The sequence below is a fragment of the Marmota monax genome, unplaced genomic scaffold, assembly GCF_021218885.2.
Source record: "Marmota monax isolate L192 unplaced genomic scaffold, Marmota_monax_Labrador192_F-V1.1 WCK01_AAM20220418_F8-fsc00005, whole genome shotgun sequence".
Lineage (NCBI taxonomy): Eukaryota > Metazoa > Chordata > Mammalia > Rodentia > Sciuridae > Marmota > Marmota monax.
Genome location: NW_026692254.1, coordinates 29102179 through 29121793, shown reverse-complemented (window position 1 = coordinate 29121793; position 19615 = coordinate 29102179). Strand labels below are relative to the sequence as shown.

The 19615-nt window shown below is 43.4% G+C and overlaps 1 protein-coding gene across 2 annotated transcripts in view; it reads right to left on the bottom strand.

Moving 5' to 3' along the window:
• Positions 1 to 5816: 5816 nt before the first annotated feature.
• Positions 5817 to 19615, bottom strand: part of Znf592 (zinc finger protein 592) — a 57391-nt gene continuing 43592 nt past the window's right edge. For both annotated transcript variants that reach the window (XM_046438059.2, XM_046438068.2), the window contains 6 exons: positions 13167 to 13343; positions 12728 to 12887; positions 12331 to 12618; positions 11965 to 12077; positions 11218 to 11353; positions 5817 to 9736 (listed from right to left, as the gene is read on the bottom strand). In XM_046438059.2, coding sequence (XP_046294015.1) covers positions 9209 to 9736; positions 11218 to 11353; positions 11965 to 12077; positions 12331 to 12618; positions 12728 to 12887; positions 13167 to 13343 — 1402 coding nt within the window. In that variant the 3' untranslated portion in view covers positions 5817 to 9208. The remainder of the gene's footprint in view (positions 9737 to 11217; positions 11354 to 11964; positions 12078 to 12330; positions 12619 to 12727; positions 12888 to 13166; positions 13344 to 19615) is intronic.

The following is a 19615-nucleotide window of genomic DNA, read 5'->3' as shown; positions in this document are numbered from 1 at the left end:
CTTTATTTTATTCATTTATTTATATGTGGTGCTAAGAATCGAATCCAGTGCCTCACACATGCTGGGCAAGCACTCTACCACTGAGCTACAACTCCAGCCCCTCAACCTCTACTTTTAAATGTATTGTTGTTCCCTTTCCCAGCTCCCAAACTTCTGGCCTTCTCAGCCACTTTGCTCCAATAGCTTCTGTCCCCTGACTGGCTTTCCTCCCCACAGCTGTGAAGATTATCTAATGCTAATTTTTCCCTAAGACATTTATCCTTCCCTTCACAACCAAACTTCTCAAAAGAGCCCAAGGGTAACCAGTCACAATATCGAGCAGTAATAGGTTATCAGAATTGTGTTATAGTGTGCAACCATTGGCTTTCGGAACAAGGCAGAAGCAATCCAATGGCTGGAGCTGTAACATAAGGTCAGAATCAGGCATGCCCAACAAAAGTGACCAATCGCCAGTCCCTGAGGGTTAGTTGACATGGAACTCCAAAGCTCCGACTTGGTTCCTGGCCGGGGAGAGGGGGAAGTGAGGGGAAGAACATATAGCTCTAGCTATGTGCCAGAGAGGAGATATGAGGCAGAAGCAGTCAGCATTGGCAGGAAGGGAACTTGGCCATCATTAAGTACTCCCCACCTCAATCCCCACCCTGCCCTTGCAGGGAGGGTCTCAGGGCTATCTAGGGTACTCCTATAAAGGTGTCCCAGCCTGTGCAAGGGCATCCCCAGAGGATGGAATATGCCTCTCTGCCAGGCATCCGGTTTCATTTTTAGGAGGATTTTCCTTTTATTCGAAGTCGAATTCTGTTCAGAGGTCCCATGGAGGTCTAGTTCCTTTTTGATAGAACAGCCCTGCAAAGGTGTGAAAAGAGTGCCTATATTTCTTTTCCTGAAGAAATATCAAGTTCCTTCAACAGCTCCTTTTGTTAAATGGCACCGTGAGCCCCATGCCATGCAGGATGTTCCTCTCTGGACATGTCTGCTTTGCCGATGTCCATCTCAGGCTACTGTGCTATATAAATGGTTACTCTTCACCTGTGAGCTTTACAGGGCAAAATGGACACAAGTATCACCAACTTCACTATGACTGGTAGATTTTTCAGGTCTTAATTTCTTTCTTTCTTTTTGGCACCTACATGGACTCATACTGAGGTGGCTTGTTCCATAAGCTGTGGCACAGGACTAGGAGAGACATCAGGGAGGACCTCCTCATGCATCATCATCGGCTTCCACTGCAGCCCTCAAAGTTCCCCCGACTAAATCAAACACCTGTGCACTCCCTCCAGATCTCCTCTTTCGGTTCTCCTTCTCTTGATTCCATTTATTCTAAAGTCTTGGCTCTAAGCTCAACAAAACCCAAATCTCTGCTGGTCCTGCCCTCCCACAGGAATCTACTCTCCTGCACTGCAAACAACCCTTTCTGCTGGCTGATCTGCAGTGCTCTTGACTGCCTGACTGATTTCCTCCTGGAGCTGCCAGAGGTCTCAGCTCAGACAGCTGAGCCTCTGTTCCTGGAGGGTGGAGCCTCCAGGTCCTGCTGCCCTGGGATGAGCTAGCTACTCTGGCATGTTTGAATCCAGGGACTGGTGATGTGGCCACAGCTGTGCTTGTGTAAGTGGACACCAATGAAAGGACTGCTGGCAACAAGAAACCACTCCTAATTCCATTTTGATTGAAAGGGGAGTTGGGGGCTCACGTTAGGGCTACCCCAGCTAGGGGTCCTCCCCAATCTACTTACTCTGATTTCACAATCAGACTGCCACAAATCTAGGCACTTTCCAGGTGAGAGGGTGACTCTGTGGTCAGGGGCAGCAATTAGTTAGATCCAGGATACAACACATCTTTTTTTAGGACCTAAGAAAGGTTGTTCTCAACCCATGCATCTCCAACCAGAGTGAACCAGCCTTTTTCCTTCAGGTTTTTTCCCAAGGGAACACAGCCCCACCACCCCCCTCTCCGATTCCCCACCACCACACACACACACACACACACACACATACAGGGAAATTGAATGCAGGGGCCTCTGTCATTGAGTTATATCTCTAACATTTTTTTAAATAGTACTGGGGATTGAATGTGGAGAAGGGGCACATTACCAATGAGGTACATCTCAGACCTTTATTTTTTATTTTGAGTGAGGGTCTCCCTAAGTTGCTGAAGTTGACCTCAAATTTGAGATCCTTCTGCCTCAAACTCCTGAGTAGCTGGGATTATAGGCTTGCACCTCCATGCGTGGTTGACTAAGGGAATGTTTTGTATTTCAGCCTTCCTTTTCCTCAACACCTGTATTTTCTCACTCTTCTAAAAACTTGAATACCTCCCTGCCTCAGTTGCCATCATTACTGCCCACCCAAGGGATGCCATGGACAAATCAAGCCACCACCTCTTTCACTGTCATAGGAGTCAAGTGCATTTTTTCCAAGCTTTAAACTCTGTTTGTTCAAACTCTCCTGCCTGTTCCTCACAACTTTTTTCTTTTGTGATGCTGGGAATGGAACAGCGCCTTGAGTGTGCTAGGCAAGCACTCTACCACTGAGCTGTTCCCCAGCTTTTCTCAACTTTCTAACCCTTTCTCTGCCATCACCTCCATACTGTTCACTCAACCCCTCAACCTCTGTCTTTGCCTTTGCCCATTTTTAAGTCATATCCCAAGCCCTCTTCAAAATCAGTCAAGGAAAGAAATGTGAATCTTTCTCTATTGACAAAGAGCTTCTTAAAAAGCTATACCCACCCTCCTCAGATACCCAAAATATTCTGTCCTGACTATGCACAATGAATTTAGGGGGAAATTCTAAGCAGATTGGTCTGTGGACTAGAAAGACCCAGAGTAGAATATTGTTTACAGTGTGTCCTGGGCTGTAATTGAGAAGAGAGGCTTGGAAACAATGGGGTTTCCCAGTTTAATGAATGGCAGGTGGAAGAGAATTTTAACCACTCTCTCAAATAAAAGCACAATCAGCAGTCCCCTTTTTCACAGAGAATAGAGGCAAAGGTGATGGGCTTCAATTTTAGAAAGTCTAATAGGTCTGGACAATTGATGTTTATGCAATACCATGACCACCCTTGAAGTGATCTGGTGCTACAGTCCACTATCATTTGAGCACAATTATGGGGACTCATTCCAGACAGAAATTGTAAATAGCTTTATCACATCCTTCCATCTTTCATATGATCAATGACATGTTTATTGATTTTTATTTATTTATTTATTTGATACATAGGGGATTGAACCCAGGAGGACTTAACCACTGAGCTACATCCCCAGAAGGTTTTTTTTGGGATTTCAGGTATGCACCACCACACCTGGCTCTTTGTTGATTTTTTTCTTTTGATACGGGGATTGAACCCAGGGGTGCTTAATCACTGAGCCACATCCCAGCCCTTCTTATGTTTTACTTTGAAACAAGTTCTCACTAAGCTGCTTAGGGCCTTGCTTAACTGCTGAGGCTGGCTTTGAACCTGTGATCCTCCTGTCTCAGCCTCCCAAATTATTGGGATTACAGGCGTGAGTCACCACGCTGGGCTCTTTGTTGATTTTTTTTTTTTTTATTCCTTCACTAAACACACTTTAAATTTACAAATGGTTAAAAGAAAGGAAAAAAAAAAGCATTTTAAAGGGCCAGTACGTAGCACAATGAACTTGCTAAGAAATTCATCTGAATATAGGTGCCTAATGTGCTTGAATGATGGAAGGGTTTAGGGATGCTTGGGAATGATCCATAGTTCAAACTTAGACAGTCTCAACAAAAGCCAAAGAAAATAGTCATAAAAGAGCTAATTTATCCCCATTCCCCACCCCACCCAACCCCGGTGCTACAGATGGAGCCCAGAGGTCTCTGTCACTGAGCTACATCTCTAACCCTTCTTCTTCTTCTTTTTTTTTTTTTTTTTGAGACATATCCCTGCTAAGTTGCTGAGGCTGGCCTTGAACTTGTGATTCTCCTGCCTCAGTCTCCCAAGTTGCTGGGATTACAGGCATATGACACTGTGCCTGATGAGCTAGAACTCTATCTGAAAAAACATAAATCTGATGTTAATTGAAATTACAAATTGAAATAAAAGTGATACATCTGGGCGGGGGAGCAAAGGGAGGTCTTTTCCATTTCTTTATATATCTAGGCCAAAAGTAAATAAGCAAAGGGAAAATACTGTAAGAATTCTTGCTTTTGGGAAGGTCTTCTCTACTTTGACCTGAATATATACAGAAATAAGAAGACACAATTTGGCAAACTCAAGATATCCAGCTATATAAACCAATCTCCTCATTTGACTGGTGAGAGAACTGACGATAAATGACTTTGTCAATAGAGACTGGAACCTAAGGGCTTTTAACTTTTAGTCTCTGGCCTGCTCCATTCTATCACATTGCCATTACTCAAGGAAAAATAGGGACAAACTCCTGAGGAAATAATTCTGCAGAAGCAAAAGGCTGTATGACCAACATTTTTCATTTCCCTGATGAAGTGGGAAATGGAAGTGTTAAGCAGGAAGTGGTTAAGTAAATTATGTTGATTTGGCATGATGAAATAATTGAAAATATTTCAAGGCTATGTAGAAACTCAGAAAATGTTCATGTCGTAACGGTAAGTGGAGAGAAGTATGTTTTGAAATTAGAGACAATAGAGTGTTAGTTATACTAACACTGGGTACGAAATCCCAGCTCTGTCCCTTGCTAACTTTGTAGCTCTAGAGAAATCATTCAGCCACTCTGAACCTCAATTGCACTGACTCCGAAATAATACTAGTAGTATCTATCACATAGGATTGTTATGAGGCTAAGTAAAAGAATGAATGTAAGCTGGGTGTGGTGGCACATGCCAATAATCTCAATGGCTTGGGAGGCTGAGGTAGGAGGACCACAAGCTCAAAGCTGGCCTCAGCAACTTAGTGAGACCCTGTCTCAAAATAAAAAGGACTAGGAATGTGGCTCAATGGTGAAGCGCCCCTGGGTTCAATCCCCAGAACCCTCGTCCCCACCCTACCCCCCAAAAAATGTAAGAATGTCTGCTACTGTTTGTATTAAAATAGATATATACATAGAAATGTTCAATATGAACCACTGTTGTTACAACGATTATGCCATAAATTAACCTAACAAATGTGTTGAGCAAGGACTGGAATGTGATATAACAAAAATGATACTGCAATGGTAAAAGGACGAGATTACAAATATGCATATTTTCTATCTTCTCCAATGTTACACTGTTTTCCAATAAGAAGGAGACATTTTGAGGGGCTGGGGATATGGCTCAAGCGGTCGCATGCTCACCTAGCATGCGTGCGGCCCGGGTTCAATCCTCAGCACCACATACAAATAAAGATGTGTCTACCAAAAACTAAAAAATAAAATATTAAAATTCTCTCTCTCTCTCTCTCTCTCTCTCAAAAAAAAAAAAAAAAAAAAAAAGCTTTAAAAAAAAAAAAGGAGACATTTTAAATAGAGACCTGGGGGAAAAAAATCCCATACTCCAGAGCAGAGCTCTAGGCTCTGCTCTTTCCTCCAGGGGCCCAGGTCATCCTGTGTCCACTTCCTAGGGCTGCTGTAGCATCTACAGAGAAGGTGAACAACAGCCTGAATTCCTTGGAAAACAAGAGGATAAAAGCAGGTCAGACCCTGAGAGAACTTTGTAGTTACCATTTGAATCAGATTTATTCATTCATGCACACATTCATTCACTCATCCATACACTTTTAGAAGCATTATTGTATGCAAAGAACTGTGCTAGAAGCTTTCAAAGAATTACAATAACCGATAACCCAGCCTGAGTTTGGAACAATCTCCAAACTACTGTGTAAGTGAAAAAAGCAAGCTTCAGAACACTGTGTACAGAATGCTACCATTTGTATTAAAAATAGATATATAAATATACATATTTATAAATTTTTAAATGCATAGAATTGCTCTGAAAGGATATACAAGATATCAATAACAGTGATTAACTTTGGAGAGGGGACTGGAGGCTGACCTCCTTTGGGAGTTTACTTTTTATTGTATACCCTTATATTGTTGAATGTCTTACCATGTATATGTATTAATTTTTCAAAACAAACAAAAAATAAAAGAAACAGCCTGGTACTGCATATACAGTGGTGAACAGGACAGAAGTTCCTTAGTCTTGGGGGAGGCAAAATGTGGAACTTGCTGGGCCACAACTAGTATGTTTTAAAATCCAGACTGTTTACATAAGTTGAAAGTTCTTTCTACAACAATTAGCTCATAGTAATTCAGCATATCATTTTACAGAGATAAAGCAGTTGGAGAATAAATACTAGTCATTTGTCAAGCTTCAGAGTGTATTAAATGATAGTTTGTACAGAGCAGGCATCTTATCTGTTTAACTTGATCAGCAGAGCATTCACTGCAGCAGTTAAGTGCCTGTTACAGCAAGCATTCTCTGATGATGACAAATGATAGCACAACCATTAAAAAAAATCATGAAAAAGAAGATCAGAAGATATTGGACTCTGAGGGAACCATGTGTACCCTATGAAGGTTAGGCAACATTTTTTAGACAATCCTTTAAAAAAATGATGGTATTCAAATGGCAAAGTGAATCCCCATGAGAATGAATGTTTGTAGACACTGCATGTACTTTAGGACCACACAAGCAGGTGCGATGCACAGGGTGACAAGGCATAGATGGACTCTGAAGAGAACCTGGCACTTGTGGGGCACCCCAACTCTATGGGAAGCAGAAAAGTGGACTTCAGGATGTCTGCAAACCACTGATGAGCAGGCAGCCAGCCTAAATAGCTTTGGTCACTAAAGCAGCACAGTGGTTTGACAGGTTTGACTTGCTTGTACTGTCACCACAAGTGACATGTCCATCATTCAATCTGAGTCTCAGTTTTCTTCTCTGTAAAATGGGGGATAACTGAGATCTTTGTGAGGGTTAATTTAGAGAGTCATCAAAAAGTGTCGAGCATGCTGGGCACGTGAGTGGGGCTTACAACTCTATCATCTCTACTACTAAATAATGGAGCTGTGCCAGGCCAATTCTGAACTAAAGTCAGCATCCAGCTGTGAATGGAAGGCATGTGCCACTCTCCAAGCCTTCAAGTATGGATTCCCCATGTTCATATAGCATTGTATAAACTAGAAGTATGGGCACATTCATGATCTCATAAAAGCCTGTGAAGGGAGTTGAGTAAGAATTACTAGTTACATTTTGAAGGAGAGAGGCCCATGGTTGAGAGTTGGTTAAGGGCAGAATCCAGGTCATGACCCAGGATTCCCAGTGGGCAGCTCACATTCTTCCACACTAGGAGGAGAGACGGGTCTGGGTCTCTGCCTGTGCTCTAGCTACCATGTTTCTAAGCAGGAAGGAATTCAGCCATCCACTTCAAACACCTTTATCTGCCTCCTTCCTCCAGAACCTGTTTTTGCAAATGGACCTAGGGCACAGGGCTAGCTCCCTGCAATTGGAATTAGGAAAGGGACAATAGCTAAGCAGGGGCTTGCTCTGGCTTTACAGGCAGCCAGAAACAGACCCAACTTGCCCTCACTGCCAGCTTTGAAAGCAGGGACCATGGTGGACTTGCCAGAAAGAGCAGTCATTAAAATGGTACAGATGGCCAAAGTCTCTCTGAAACTGAGCAAGTGCTAACCTTTCCCACTGCCATTAGCATTTCCATCAAAAATTTGGCATTTGATAGAAGAAAAAAATGTGTTGTTTTTTCAATTGTGGAAAGACATATTTATCTGACTTAATTTATAATTGCCTCCCCTTAAAGATCACCTCTGAGTACCTAGCCAGTACTAGATCCTACTGGGCCTGGGCCCAGGCCACTTGGGTCAGATGACAGAGGACAGCCTACTCCTTGTGCTTGGGCAGGTTCTAAATCCATCATCAGTGAAAGGACAGACCTACCTCCCCAGTCTAATCCCTATTCTGCCACATCTGAGTTCTCTGTGGCAGAAGACAGACCAAGGTCTCGAATGCTGCCAGAGAATTACAGAATTCCTCCTGTTCATCCCTTTACCAGCAGAAGGTTACACTAGGTTGAAAATTACTATGTAAGAAAGATGGAGACGCTCAGAGAAGTTTGATAGGCCTTAAGGCATTAGCCCAGGGGAGACCTGGAAGGTGACTTTTGACAGGCATTGAGACCTCCCCCTGTTCCTTCAGAAGGTCTCTAGAGAACCAAGAAGTATGGGGTTCCCAGTTTCCTCACCACAAGTGCCAGAATCTAGAGGATCTTCCTCTGCCAATAGGAAGCATTATTTTCCCTCAGAGATGGAATAAACATCGGAAGTCTGGGGGAAAGACCCTCAGGTGGAGCAGGGAAGGGCCAGGCTCACTTGAAGAGGAATACAAGAGCCTACCTGTATGGTAAGAAGATTTTTTTATTTGAAATATAGTCTGAGCAACATGAGAATAGCCGAGAGGAGGAGGGCTGGTCTGCCTGGGGCAGCAGCCTCTCTAATGGCACAGGAGCAAGAATACAAATATTCCAATGTCTGTGTGCCCCGAACCCCACTTGTCAAGGAAGGCAGACAACAGCAGTGCAAAGACCCACCCACAGCTCCTACTGAAGGAGATCTGGCTCTCGGCACCTGCCTTTGCCATACCTCCTGCTGTCCCTGGTTTCAAACAGGGGTGTGCTGAAGTTTCTCCCACCCACAGAGACATGATGAGCCAGTATAACAATTAGTTCTCGAGACTATTTTTGAGGAAAAGAATCAAAGACAGGAAGGAAGGGCAAGGTGAGCAAGGGCCCTGGCCAAGCCAGGCTGGGAAGAGCTCTCCTAGAGGGACTGTCAGCACCCCTCATTCTGCTCCTTCTCAGGCTCTGAAGGAAGGAAGGAGAGCTAGTATCTGCAGGCAAATAGAGCTCTGAGGAGTCTCCTGGCTAAAGGCAGCAAGCAGGAGCCTCCTGGAAGAGCAGACGCAGAGGGGTTTCGAGCTGAGTTGACAGCACTGGAATTAGGCCACACAGCAGCCTGGGGTTGGAAGGACACAGACAAGAGTTGGGGTACCAAGAAGCAGCACAAAGGCATAAATAACAGAAGCAAATTCAGAGCTGTGAGGGTCCTGGGTGACCCCATATTTCCTGGGGTTAGGGGACACCCAGGACCCACAGCTCAGAGCAGACACTGCTCTAGGGCACAATGGCCACGCACACACCAGGGCAGAGCCTTTTATTTCCCACAGTCTGCACGGCAGGTGAAGGATACCGTGGCCCACCCTGACCTCACACATTGCAAAGCTTCCAGTCACACCTGAGGGGATAGTGCATGGCTGTCCTGGTCCTGAGAGGCCTGGGGTTGACTCTGAGCATCTTGGGCACTGTCCTCCTCTGGGGCCAGACCTAATGATCTCCTTGCCCCTGGATCAGCTGACAAAGGCTCTCCAGCGTATTCTTCTAGTCCATTTTCTCTAGTTTCCATGGCCACCTCCTCCCCAGAGCCCTCCTCCGGCTCTGCTGCCTCCACCTTCACTTCCACTATCTCCTCCTCCTCTTCCTCTTCCTCCTGGTCTCTCACTTTGTGGACAATGAAGAGATGGCGACTGAGAGAGCTGGCAGAGGTATAGCACAAGCCACAGAGAAGACACTGGGCTGTGGAGCTGTCCACCTGGTGCTGAGGTATGTGGCTCTGAAACTCGAGCCCCGAGTCTGTGGCAAAGCTACATTTTGCACACTGAAAAAGAGACTTGTGCCTTTTGGTGGAAGAGACAGTTGTGCCATTGCTGGTGCCTGGAGCATCCCCTGCTGCGCTGACTGGTCTTTTCAGATGGTTCACCTGAAAGGAGAGAGAACATGAGCAGAATCAAGGCCAAGCCCTTGACATGAGCCCCCAGACATGACCAGGTTAGCCAAAGGCCTCAAAGAAGACACTTCCTGGGCCAGGGTCACCCAGACCTAAACACTGGTTTGGTTCATTTCCAATCTTTGTGTATTTTTTGGTGTAACATACATGTGGCACAAACATTCCAAATATATGAACATTTTAAGGCCCTCCTACCACATTCCCCAGGCCTGCTCTCCAAAGAACATGACAGTACCATTTTGTAGCCTCTCCAAGAGATTTTTTTTTTCCCTGTGATTCTGGGAATTGATCCTGGGGGTGCTTTACCACTGAGCTATACCCCCAGCCCTTTTTTATTTTTAGTTTTTGAGTCTAAGCTGCCAAGGCTGGCTTCAAACTTAGGATCCCCCTGCCTCAGCCTTCCCAGTAGCCGGGATTACAGGTGTGTGCCACTGTGCCTGGGAAAAGTTATCCTATGCACATACAAAAATAAAGCTATTGTATTTTACAAAATGAATCATGTGCCATGCACACTTCTCTTCACACTGCAGTTTTTACTTAACAACATATACTGGAGCTTGTCTCCATGAAAGCACACACAGAGGCTTCATTCTTCTAATGGCAGCACACTGACCCATTGTGGGGATGACAGTCCCCACTGGCAAACATTGGTTGAGTTCTATCTTTGTTACTACACACAGCAGTGCAGTGAACATCCTTGAACACACTTCTTTATGCCCAAGGCCAAAGCTTTCTACAGATAAGCCCCATAAACAGAATTGCTGGATCAGAAAGTATGTGCATTTTGGGGGGAAGGAAGAATGCACATTTTCCTTATGGAAAGAAAATATCGATTGCACCCTACCTACTATGTGTGAAAGGGCCTTTGCCATCAAGCACCACTCTGAATAGACCAAGAAAGTTTTGAGAATGCCTTGGAACTCCAGGCAGCCCTCAGAGTTTCTCAGACATGGCAAGAGTCTGCAGTTAGGAGGGGATATAGGCTGCTCCAAAGCTTAGCAAAAATAGGAATAGGGCACAGAATAGAGATGAAGTCAGAAAAAGGGCCTAGAGAGCAGGTCTAGACCTGGCTTTTCCCATAACTAGTCAGACAAGGAGGTAACTAACACTGACGTCATGATTCTCACCTGACAGGGCAGCCCTGCCTCACAGGACTGCTATGAAACAGAAGCAAGATGGTGTCTGTGAAAATGCTCCAATGTCCACGGAGCACACACACACTGAAGAGGGGGTGGTTACAGTGACAGGGAAACAATAGCAACAGAAGGCTGACAGGCCATGTTGTCCTGTTCTCTACTTGTGTGCATTGCCCATGTAGGTCACAGACTAGAGTGACCCACACTAAGGGAAGTAATCACAGGTTGCTCCATGGCTGTGAGTACCAATGGACTCCCTGTGCTCCTCCTAATGACTCCCAAACCCCAGGCCTAACTGAGCAGGCAGCCCACACTTACCTGAGGGGAATGTGCACCTGGAGGTCTGACTTTGGATGTCTGGCTCAAGTCAGGGTTTCTGATGCCATGCATAAGGCTGATGTGGCTCTCTAGGAGTGAGGGCCGAGGAAAGCTGGGGCTGTCCTCAGAGCAGTACCTGCAAGAGCCAGTCAGAGAATTGGGGTAAGACTCCAGGCTGCAGGCTTCCTTGGTGCTCTTCAAATGAACACCAGGAAGAATGAAGCAGGCAGACAGCTGTGTCCTTAGACGGCCTGGTACTGGGTGCTCCCAGTGAGATCCAGACAGCAAGCCAGTCAAGGTGGCAGACAATAGCAGGTCAGCCTGCCTGCACACTTGCCACCTGGCCCTCAGCCACCATCTTGCTCCCTGATATCACTGCCCAGAAGCCTCAGTGCTGGCTGGGCTAGTAGTCAGAGTGAAAGGACCAGGGTACATGCTGAAGCATGGGCAGATGATCACAGGAGTGGGGCAAGAATGCATCACATTACCTCACTCTTTTTAAACCTCAGGGTCCCTCACAACTGGCTATGTTGGCTGGGGCTGAGGAGACAGAGAAAGCTCAGGAGCCACCAGGTCTTGGAAGCTGGTATCTCCCTGACTTCTGAATTAGTGACAGTGTTTTTCAAGTTAGAAACTCATTCATCTCCTGCCTCAGACTCCTGATCTCGCAGCAGAGAAAAGCCCTAGAGGGGCCACAGGCAATCTTTTGAATTTTAGGCCTGTTCCCCTCCACCTCCAGGGACTCACCCACAAGTATAGACCTTCTTTACTGTGTCATGGTTGTTGCGGATGTGTTTGCGCAGGCTGTTAGGGGTGTGGAACGACTGTTCACACTGCCGACACGGGTACCGCTTCAATGTCTAAGGGAAGAGGTGACAAGTCACAAAGCATCAGAACCAGAAGATAGTTCTAGGTGCATCTTTATTCTCACATGATACGGACAGAAAGGAAGACCTCAAGGTCTGTGGCACCAACCTGCCCTAAGGTCTGTGGCACCAACCTGCCCTAAGTACCAGGAACCCTATGGGGTCAGCTACATAAGGGGGCCTTAACTTCACAGGACAAAAGTCCAGTGACTCTTGCACTGTACTGTGACCTTGTGGCTGCACTTACCCGACCATGACTCTTTTTCATGTGGGACACATAGCTTTCTCGATCGGGAACCCATTCCTGGCACTCCTGGCAGGTCCAGCCAGTGTTCCTCAGCCGAGGCCTAGCTTCAACCCTGCGATGGGCTTCGGGCCTACCCCAGCGGCCAGAGGGCAGGGAACTGCCCCGTCCAGCCACACTGGTAGCTGGGGACTCAGTGGGAACTCGGGAGCCAGGGCGGCTGGAGGACGTGTCCGCTGAAGACTGGAGGCTTGATAGCTCGTCCACGTTTCGGGGAACACCGTGGGTGCTCTGGGGATGGGGAGAGCGATTACTGACTGGGCAGGGGGAAAGATGCACAGAGTCAGACCCCCGGCCTGAGGTACCCTCCTCCCCAGCCTCCACCCCCAAGGCAGCCCACCTTGACGTGCTGCATCAATTCTGGCTTCTGTAGGAATAGGAGTGGGCACTCAGGGCACTTGAAGACGCCTGCCTGCGCCTTGCTGACATTCTGGTAAAAATGCTGCTGAATGTGCCTCTTCTTGTTGAAGACCATTTCACAGGAGCACTTATAAATGAGCCTGATGAGACAAGCCCCAGGGTATGAGGCAGCCAAGGCTCTGCTGCAGAACCACACAGCCCCTCACCCCTTCTCTGCTCTCTCTGAACCACAGTTAGGTTTGGGAAAGCACTACCCTGAGCCACTGTAGATACTCCCCTGCCTAAGGATGTCTTCAACAGTCTCCAGGTATCTCTGCCTCTAGCCTCAGCTTCCCAGTCCATCCCTAAACCACCCCTTACAGCACCCAGGCCACTCCTCTCTGCCCCACAGAACCCACTGGCCTTGGAGCTGCACTCACTGGGAGGGTCTGTGGGGCTGTGTGGGGTGCTGGGTGGCACTGTGGTCCGCGGTACTGCTGGCAGTCTTGAAGGCCATGGGGCAGAATGCACATTTGTGGAAAACCTGACAGTGTCGCTCCTGGATGTGGCTTTTCAGCAAGGCCAAGGTCAGGTGGACAACACCACAGTGGATACACCTGGATGACAGAGGGGAGGGAATGTTAGACCCAGGGGTGGGGCTGGAAGAGGAGGGTTAGAGGACAGGAAAAGAGCCACCTCACAGAAATTTTCTCTACCTCACTGAGGCACTCAGGCTTCCATCTTCCATACAAACATCCTGAGAGCATGCTTGCTGCAATTAGGCACAGCACAGATACCCATGGCTCCTCAAGCCCAAGATCATGCCTGGTAGAGAAGGAGGGAGAAACCCCACCTCTCCCTCTAATGGCCAGAGAATATGCTTCTGCAGACCATTAACCTGAGCCCACCAAAGAGAAGGTGGGAGTGGCAAGGGAGGAGAATGATTTAGTAGTCACATAAACAGTATTGATTTAAAGTGTGACCCAACTGTAGAAGTCCAGAAGGAGGCTGCAGAAAGCCTTTGCCTTTCCCTGGGCTGGTATTGAGTTAGCAGGGATGCCACCTAATGAAATGTGCAGTCAGGAAATGCTTTGCTCACCTAATAATCAATAGAGTAAAACAAACAACTCTTAGAGATCAGCAGGAGGTACTCCAAAGCAGCATTCACCAGTGGCATTTACTGTGATAAAGGAAATGTTCTGTGCTGTACTGTCCACATGGTTGTTTAAATTTAAATCAATGAAATCAAATTAAAAGTCCCACTTCTTAGCTACACTGGCCACATTGCAAGCATTCAATAGCCATGCATGACTGGCACCATTCTGGACAGTGCAGCTCTAAAGTGTCATGACAACTCCTTGGTAGGACTGCAGTTAACTTTTTATTTATTTTTTCTCCCTACCAATTTGTATTTTCTAAGTTTTGTTTGGTATATATACATTTTTATTATGTATGAAAAAATAAAATAAGGAATCATCTTAAGTCATTTTTCTAAAATCAAGGCCATGTAAAACACTTCTTCAACCTCAAAACATCTCTCTAGAAATACTGTCTTTCTTTTTTCAGTATTAGAGAAAAGGAGTGTTTCCTCCTATCTGTAAACACACATAGGGGTTTCCCTTCATGATACCTTCTCTGCTCCCTGCTGTTTCTTTTTATCTTTCTTTTGTAGCAATATTGCTTGCCACTCTGACTTTAACTTGCCAGGAGGCATTAGAAGAGAGATTCTTGCTTTACTCAAAGGACCTGCTTTCACTTAAGTAAATTCTTTTACTCCTATGTCTAGCATGGTGGTGCACACCTGTAATCTCAATCTCAGGAGCTCAGGCAGGAAGATGGCAAGTTCAAGGTCAGTTTCAACAATTTAATGAGACTGCCTCAAAATTAAAAAAGGGTGGTGGGGGGTGCATGCCTATAATCCCAGTGACTCAACAGGCTGAGGCAGGAGAATGACAAGTTTGAGGCCAGCCTCAGCAACTTAGCAAGACCCTGCCTCAAAATAAAAATAAAAAGAGCTGGGAATGTAGTTTGGCAGTGCAGTGCTCCTGGGTTCAACCCCCAATACCAGTACCAGAAAAGAAGAAGAATTCTTTGACTCCTGAATGTCAACCTTTATTATATTAGTCCTTTTCCACAATCCACATAATCATCCCAGAATTCTGATAAATTCTTTTTTTTTTTCCTTGTATGGGCAGGGTTTGAGGGGTAAAGGAAAATAGAATCACTTCTGCAAATCTCAGCAATGACGATCAACCTGTAGAACTAGAAAGTTATTTGCATTAAACTATGAAGCCCATTCAGTACTAAAATTATACATGCTTTAAATTACAAAGATTCTATACAAATTATTCATTTATTTCTTTTCTCTCCTGGGAAACAAAATAATGAAATTGAAGGACCTGGGTTCTATCTTCAGAACAAGAAAAAAGAAAGTGAAACCAACTTCTAGCACACAGAAGTATTTCCACACTGCAAGATATTATGAGGAAAAAAGTCACATGTTTCCAAATTCATCCAAAATGGACAAACCTGATGTGTGTTAAGTGCAGTTTTTGCTAAATTCCTACAGAAACAACTTAAATGTACTTTTCACAAATGCCACAGAGAATTCGTTCTATTTATCCAGTAGATGTTCTTTGAGAAACCTCACTAAAGGCAGAACATAAAGGATAGAGCTGGGGCTGTACTAGCCTTCATCACAAGCAAAGTAGCCTCTGTGAAGGACTGAATCCAGCAGGGTTTACAAATTGATGAAAAAGCATCCATAAAAGAAATCCAACTTTGTGACACAAACTTTGACCGCATTTTAAAATAGACAACAGCATCATATTTGTGAAATATGAGAAGTTTCAGAAAAAAGAATGTAAAATATTTAACTTCACTAATGATCACAAATAAGAAAATAATATATTATTAAAACAGTCTGTGGGCTGGGGTTGTGGCTCAGTGGTGGAGTGCTTGCCTAGCATGTGTAAGGCACTGGGTTCGATTCTCAGCACCACATAGAAATCAATAAAAAATAAAGGTCCATTGACAACTAAAAAAATATTAAAAGAAAAAAAAAATTCAAAAAGTCTAATCTTGCTTCCTTATGATATTATTGGCTATTCTCCAAATTATTAACAAAGAGGCTGGGGATATAGCTTAGTTGGTAGAGTGCTTCCCTTGAATGCACAAGGCCCTGGATTCAATCCCCAGCATCACAGGAAAAAAAAAAAAAAAGAATCAAATATCAACAAAGAACAGAAAAAGTTTTAAAATTTGAATATAATACACACACACATATATAATAATATAAATTATGTATATACACATATAGACTTTTTTTACATTGTCTTTAAGAAAAAGCAAAAATTATAAAACATTAAAAAATTTAAAACTCTTTAATACAGCTCAATAAAATGGAACATAGGTATCTTTTTAAAGTCTACTTTTAAAAAGCACTAACACCAAGAGAGTGAAGAGAAATACTTGCTAATCATAGCTAACAAAGAACTTATATCCAGAATATATAAAATAAGTCTTACAACTCAATAAGATGACAGGGTATAGGAATGTGGCTCGGTGGGAGAGTGCTTGCCTAGCCTGCAGAGACCCTGGGTTTAAAGCCCAGCACTTTTCTCTTAAAAAAAAAAAATCAATAAGATGACAAATAACCTAATTTTAAAAATGGGCAAAGGATCTGACTAGACATGTCTCAAAAGAAAATATAAAATGACCAAAAGGTACTTGAAAGGATGCTCATGCCCAATATCATTATCTATTAGGAGAATTGTAAATTTTCATAAAGATAGTTAACAACCAAAAGTCAGACAATAATGAGCATTGGTAAGGATACAGAGGGGTAAGGATACAGAGAGGTCAAAAACTTCATGAATTCCTGATAGGATGTAAAAATGATACAACCACTTTCAAAAACAATCTGGCATCTCCTCAAAAAGCTAAACATGGCTGGGTATAGTGGTGCACACCTATAATCCCAGTGACTCAGGAGGCTGAGGCAGGAGGATTGTGAGTTCAAAGTTAGTCTCAGCAATTTAGTGAGGCCCTAAGCAACTTAGTGACACCCTATCTCAAAATAAAAAATAAAAAGGGCTAGGGATGTAGCTCAGTGGTTAAGTGCCCTTGGGTTCAATCCCTGGGACTTAAAAAAAAAAAAAAAATTAAACATGATTTGACCCAACTATTGCACTCCTAGGTACACACTCAAAAGAAAGGAAAACAGGGCTAGAGATGGAGCACTTGCCTAGTGTGTTCATGACCCTGGATTCAATCAGCATCACAAAAAGAAAAGAAACATGTTCACACAATATGTACATTTATGTTCATAGGCAGAAAATGGAAATAATCCAAGTATCTAACAACTGATGAATGGAAAAAAATGTGTATAACCATACAACGAAATATCATCCTGCCGTGAAAAGGAATGAAATACTGATATATGTTACAACATGTGTGAATCTTATAACATTATGCTAAGACCATGTTTACATGAGTTCATTTATATGAAATGTCCAGAATAGGTAAACCTATGAAACAGAGACAGAAAGTAAATTTGTGAAGGGATGGAAATATTGGTGAACGTGGAGTTTCTTTTAGGGGGCTGAAAATGTTCTGAAATTATCTGTGGTAATTGTACAACTCTGTGAATATACTTAAGACCACTGCATTATATACAATACTTTAAATGGGTGAATAGTATGGCATGCAAATTATATAAAAATTACAAGAAAATGAATAGTTGACTTAGTTGTATGTCTTCTGAGTTCAACCACAGATCACTGAAGATTTTAGTGTCACTCTCTTCAGTAATTTCTCTAGCTGAATCACAACATTTTTTTATCTAACATTTTTTATCTACATGCCTTGCAAGCATGAGGCCCTGGGTTAAATTTCCAGCACTGCAAAAAAAAAAAAAAAAAAAAAAATCAAAATACATTGGAGAAACGATAACTTTTTCAACAAATAGTGCTGGAAAACTGGAAATCCATATGTAGCAAAATGAAATTAAACCGCTATTGCCCACCTTGCACAAAACTCAACTCAAAGCGGATCAAGGACCTAGGAATTAGACCAGAGACCCGGCATCTAATAGAAGAAAAAGTAGGCTCAAATCTTCGTCATGTCAGATTAGGCCCTGACTTCCTTAATAAGACTCCTAAAGCACAAAAAATAAAATCAAGAATCAATAAATGGTATGGATTCAAACTAAAAAGCTTCTTCTCAGAAAAAGAAATAATCACTGAGGTGAAGAGAGAGCCTACAGTATGGGAGCAAAGTTTTACCACACACACATCAGACAGAGCACTAATCTCCAGGATGTATAAAGAACTCAAAAAACTTAATACCAAAGCAACAACAACAACAACAAAAAACCCCAATCAATAAATGGTCTAAGGAACTGAACAGAAGACGACATACAAGCGGTCAACAAATATATGAAAAAGTGTTCAATATCTTCAGTAATTAGAGAAATGCAAATTAAAATTACTCTAAGATTTCATCTCACCCCAGAAAGAATGCCAGTTATCAAGAATACAAATAATAGTAAGTGTTGGAGAGGATGTGGGGGAAAAGGTACTCACATACATTGCTGGTGGGACTGCAAATTGGTGCTACCACTTTGGAAAGCAGTGTGGAGATTCCAAAGAAAACTTAGAATGGAACCACCATTTGACCGAGCTATCCCACTCCTCGGTCTATACTCCAAGGACTTAAAATCGCATATTATGGTGCATAACCACACCAATGTTTATAGCAGCTAAATTCACAATAGCTAAACTCTGGAACCAACCTAGATGCCCATGAATAAATGAATCGATAAAGAAACTGTGGTATATATACAAAATGGAATATTACTCAGCATTAAAAGAGAATAAAATTATGTCATTTGCAGGTAAATGGTTGGAGTTGGAGAATGTTATGCTAATTGAAGTAAGCCAATCCCAAAAAAACTAAAAGTTGGAATGTTTTCTCTGATTAGTGGATGCTGATCTATAATTGGGGGTGGGGGCATGGGAAGAATGGAGGAACTTTGGATTGGGCAAAAGTGAGGGGTTGAGAGGGTAGGAAAGATGGTGGAATGAGATGGATATCATTACCCTAGGTACATGTATGATTGCATAAATGATACATCTCTACACGGTGGTACAACCAGATAATTGAAATGTTGCACTCCATTTGTATGATATATTGAAATGCATTCTGCTATCATGTACAACTAAGTAGAACAAGTAAAAAATTTTTAAAAAGATTCAAAGATAAATATTTCAGTATTGACTGCACGGTTACTTATTGATCCAAATAAGCAGTGTGTGTTCAAGTCATAGTTTGAAAGGTATTTTTAAATGTTACAGAATACTATAAAACACATGCTCTAACCTGGGCATGGTGGTACACACCTATAATCCTAGAAACTTGGAAGGCTGAAGCAGGAGGGCTGAAATAGAAGGATTGAAAGTTCAAGGCCAGCCTGAGCAATTTATCAAGACTCTGTCTCAAAATTTTAAAAAGTTAAAAAAAAAAAAAAAAAAAAGATGAGAACATGGCTCAGTGGTAAAGCCACCCTGGGTTCAATCCACCCAGTACCATAAAAAATGTATCCTGGGATGCTGCCAAGTAATGCTCTTACCAACCCTGGTGGTAAGGCCTCTGTATAACCCCATCTTCAGTTTGTTTTGTTTCTAACACACTTTAGATAATCCAAACTCCATAATCAAAAAAAAAAAAAATCAGCTTACATTTGCAATTGTTTACAAGTCAACAACCAGGGAGTCATCACTAACCCTTCCCGCACCACTCTCTCCCACATAAAAGCTACTATCAAGTCCTAATGCTTCTAATTCCTAAGCCCCTTTTCTATATCCCCATAGCTATGCCCCCCACACAC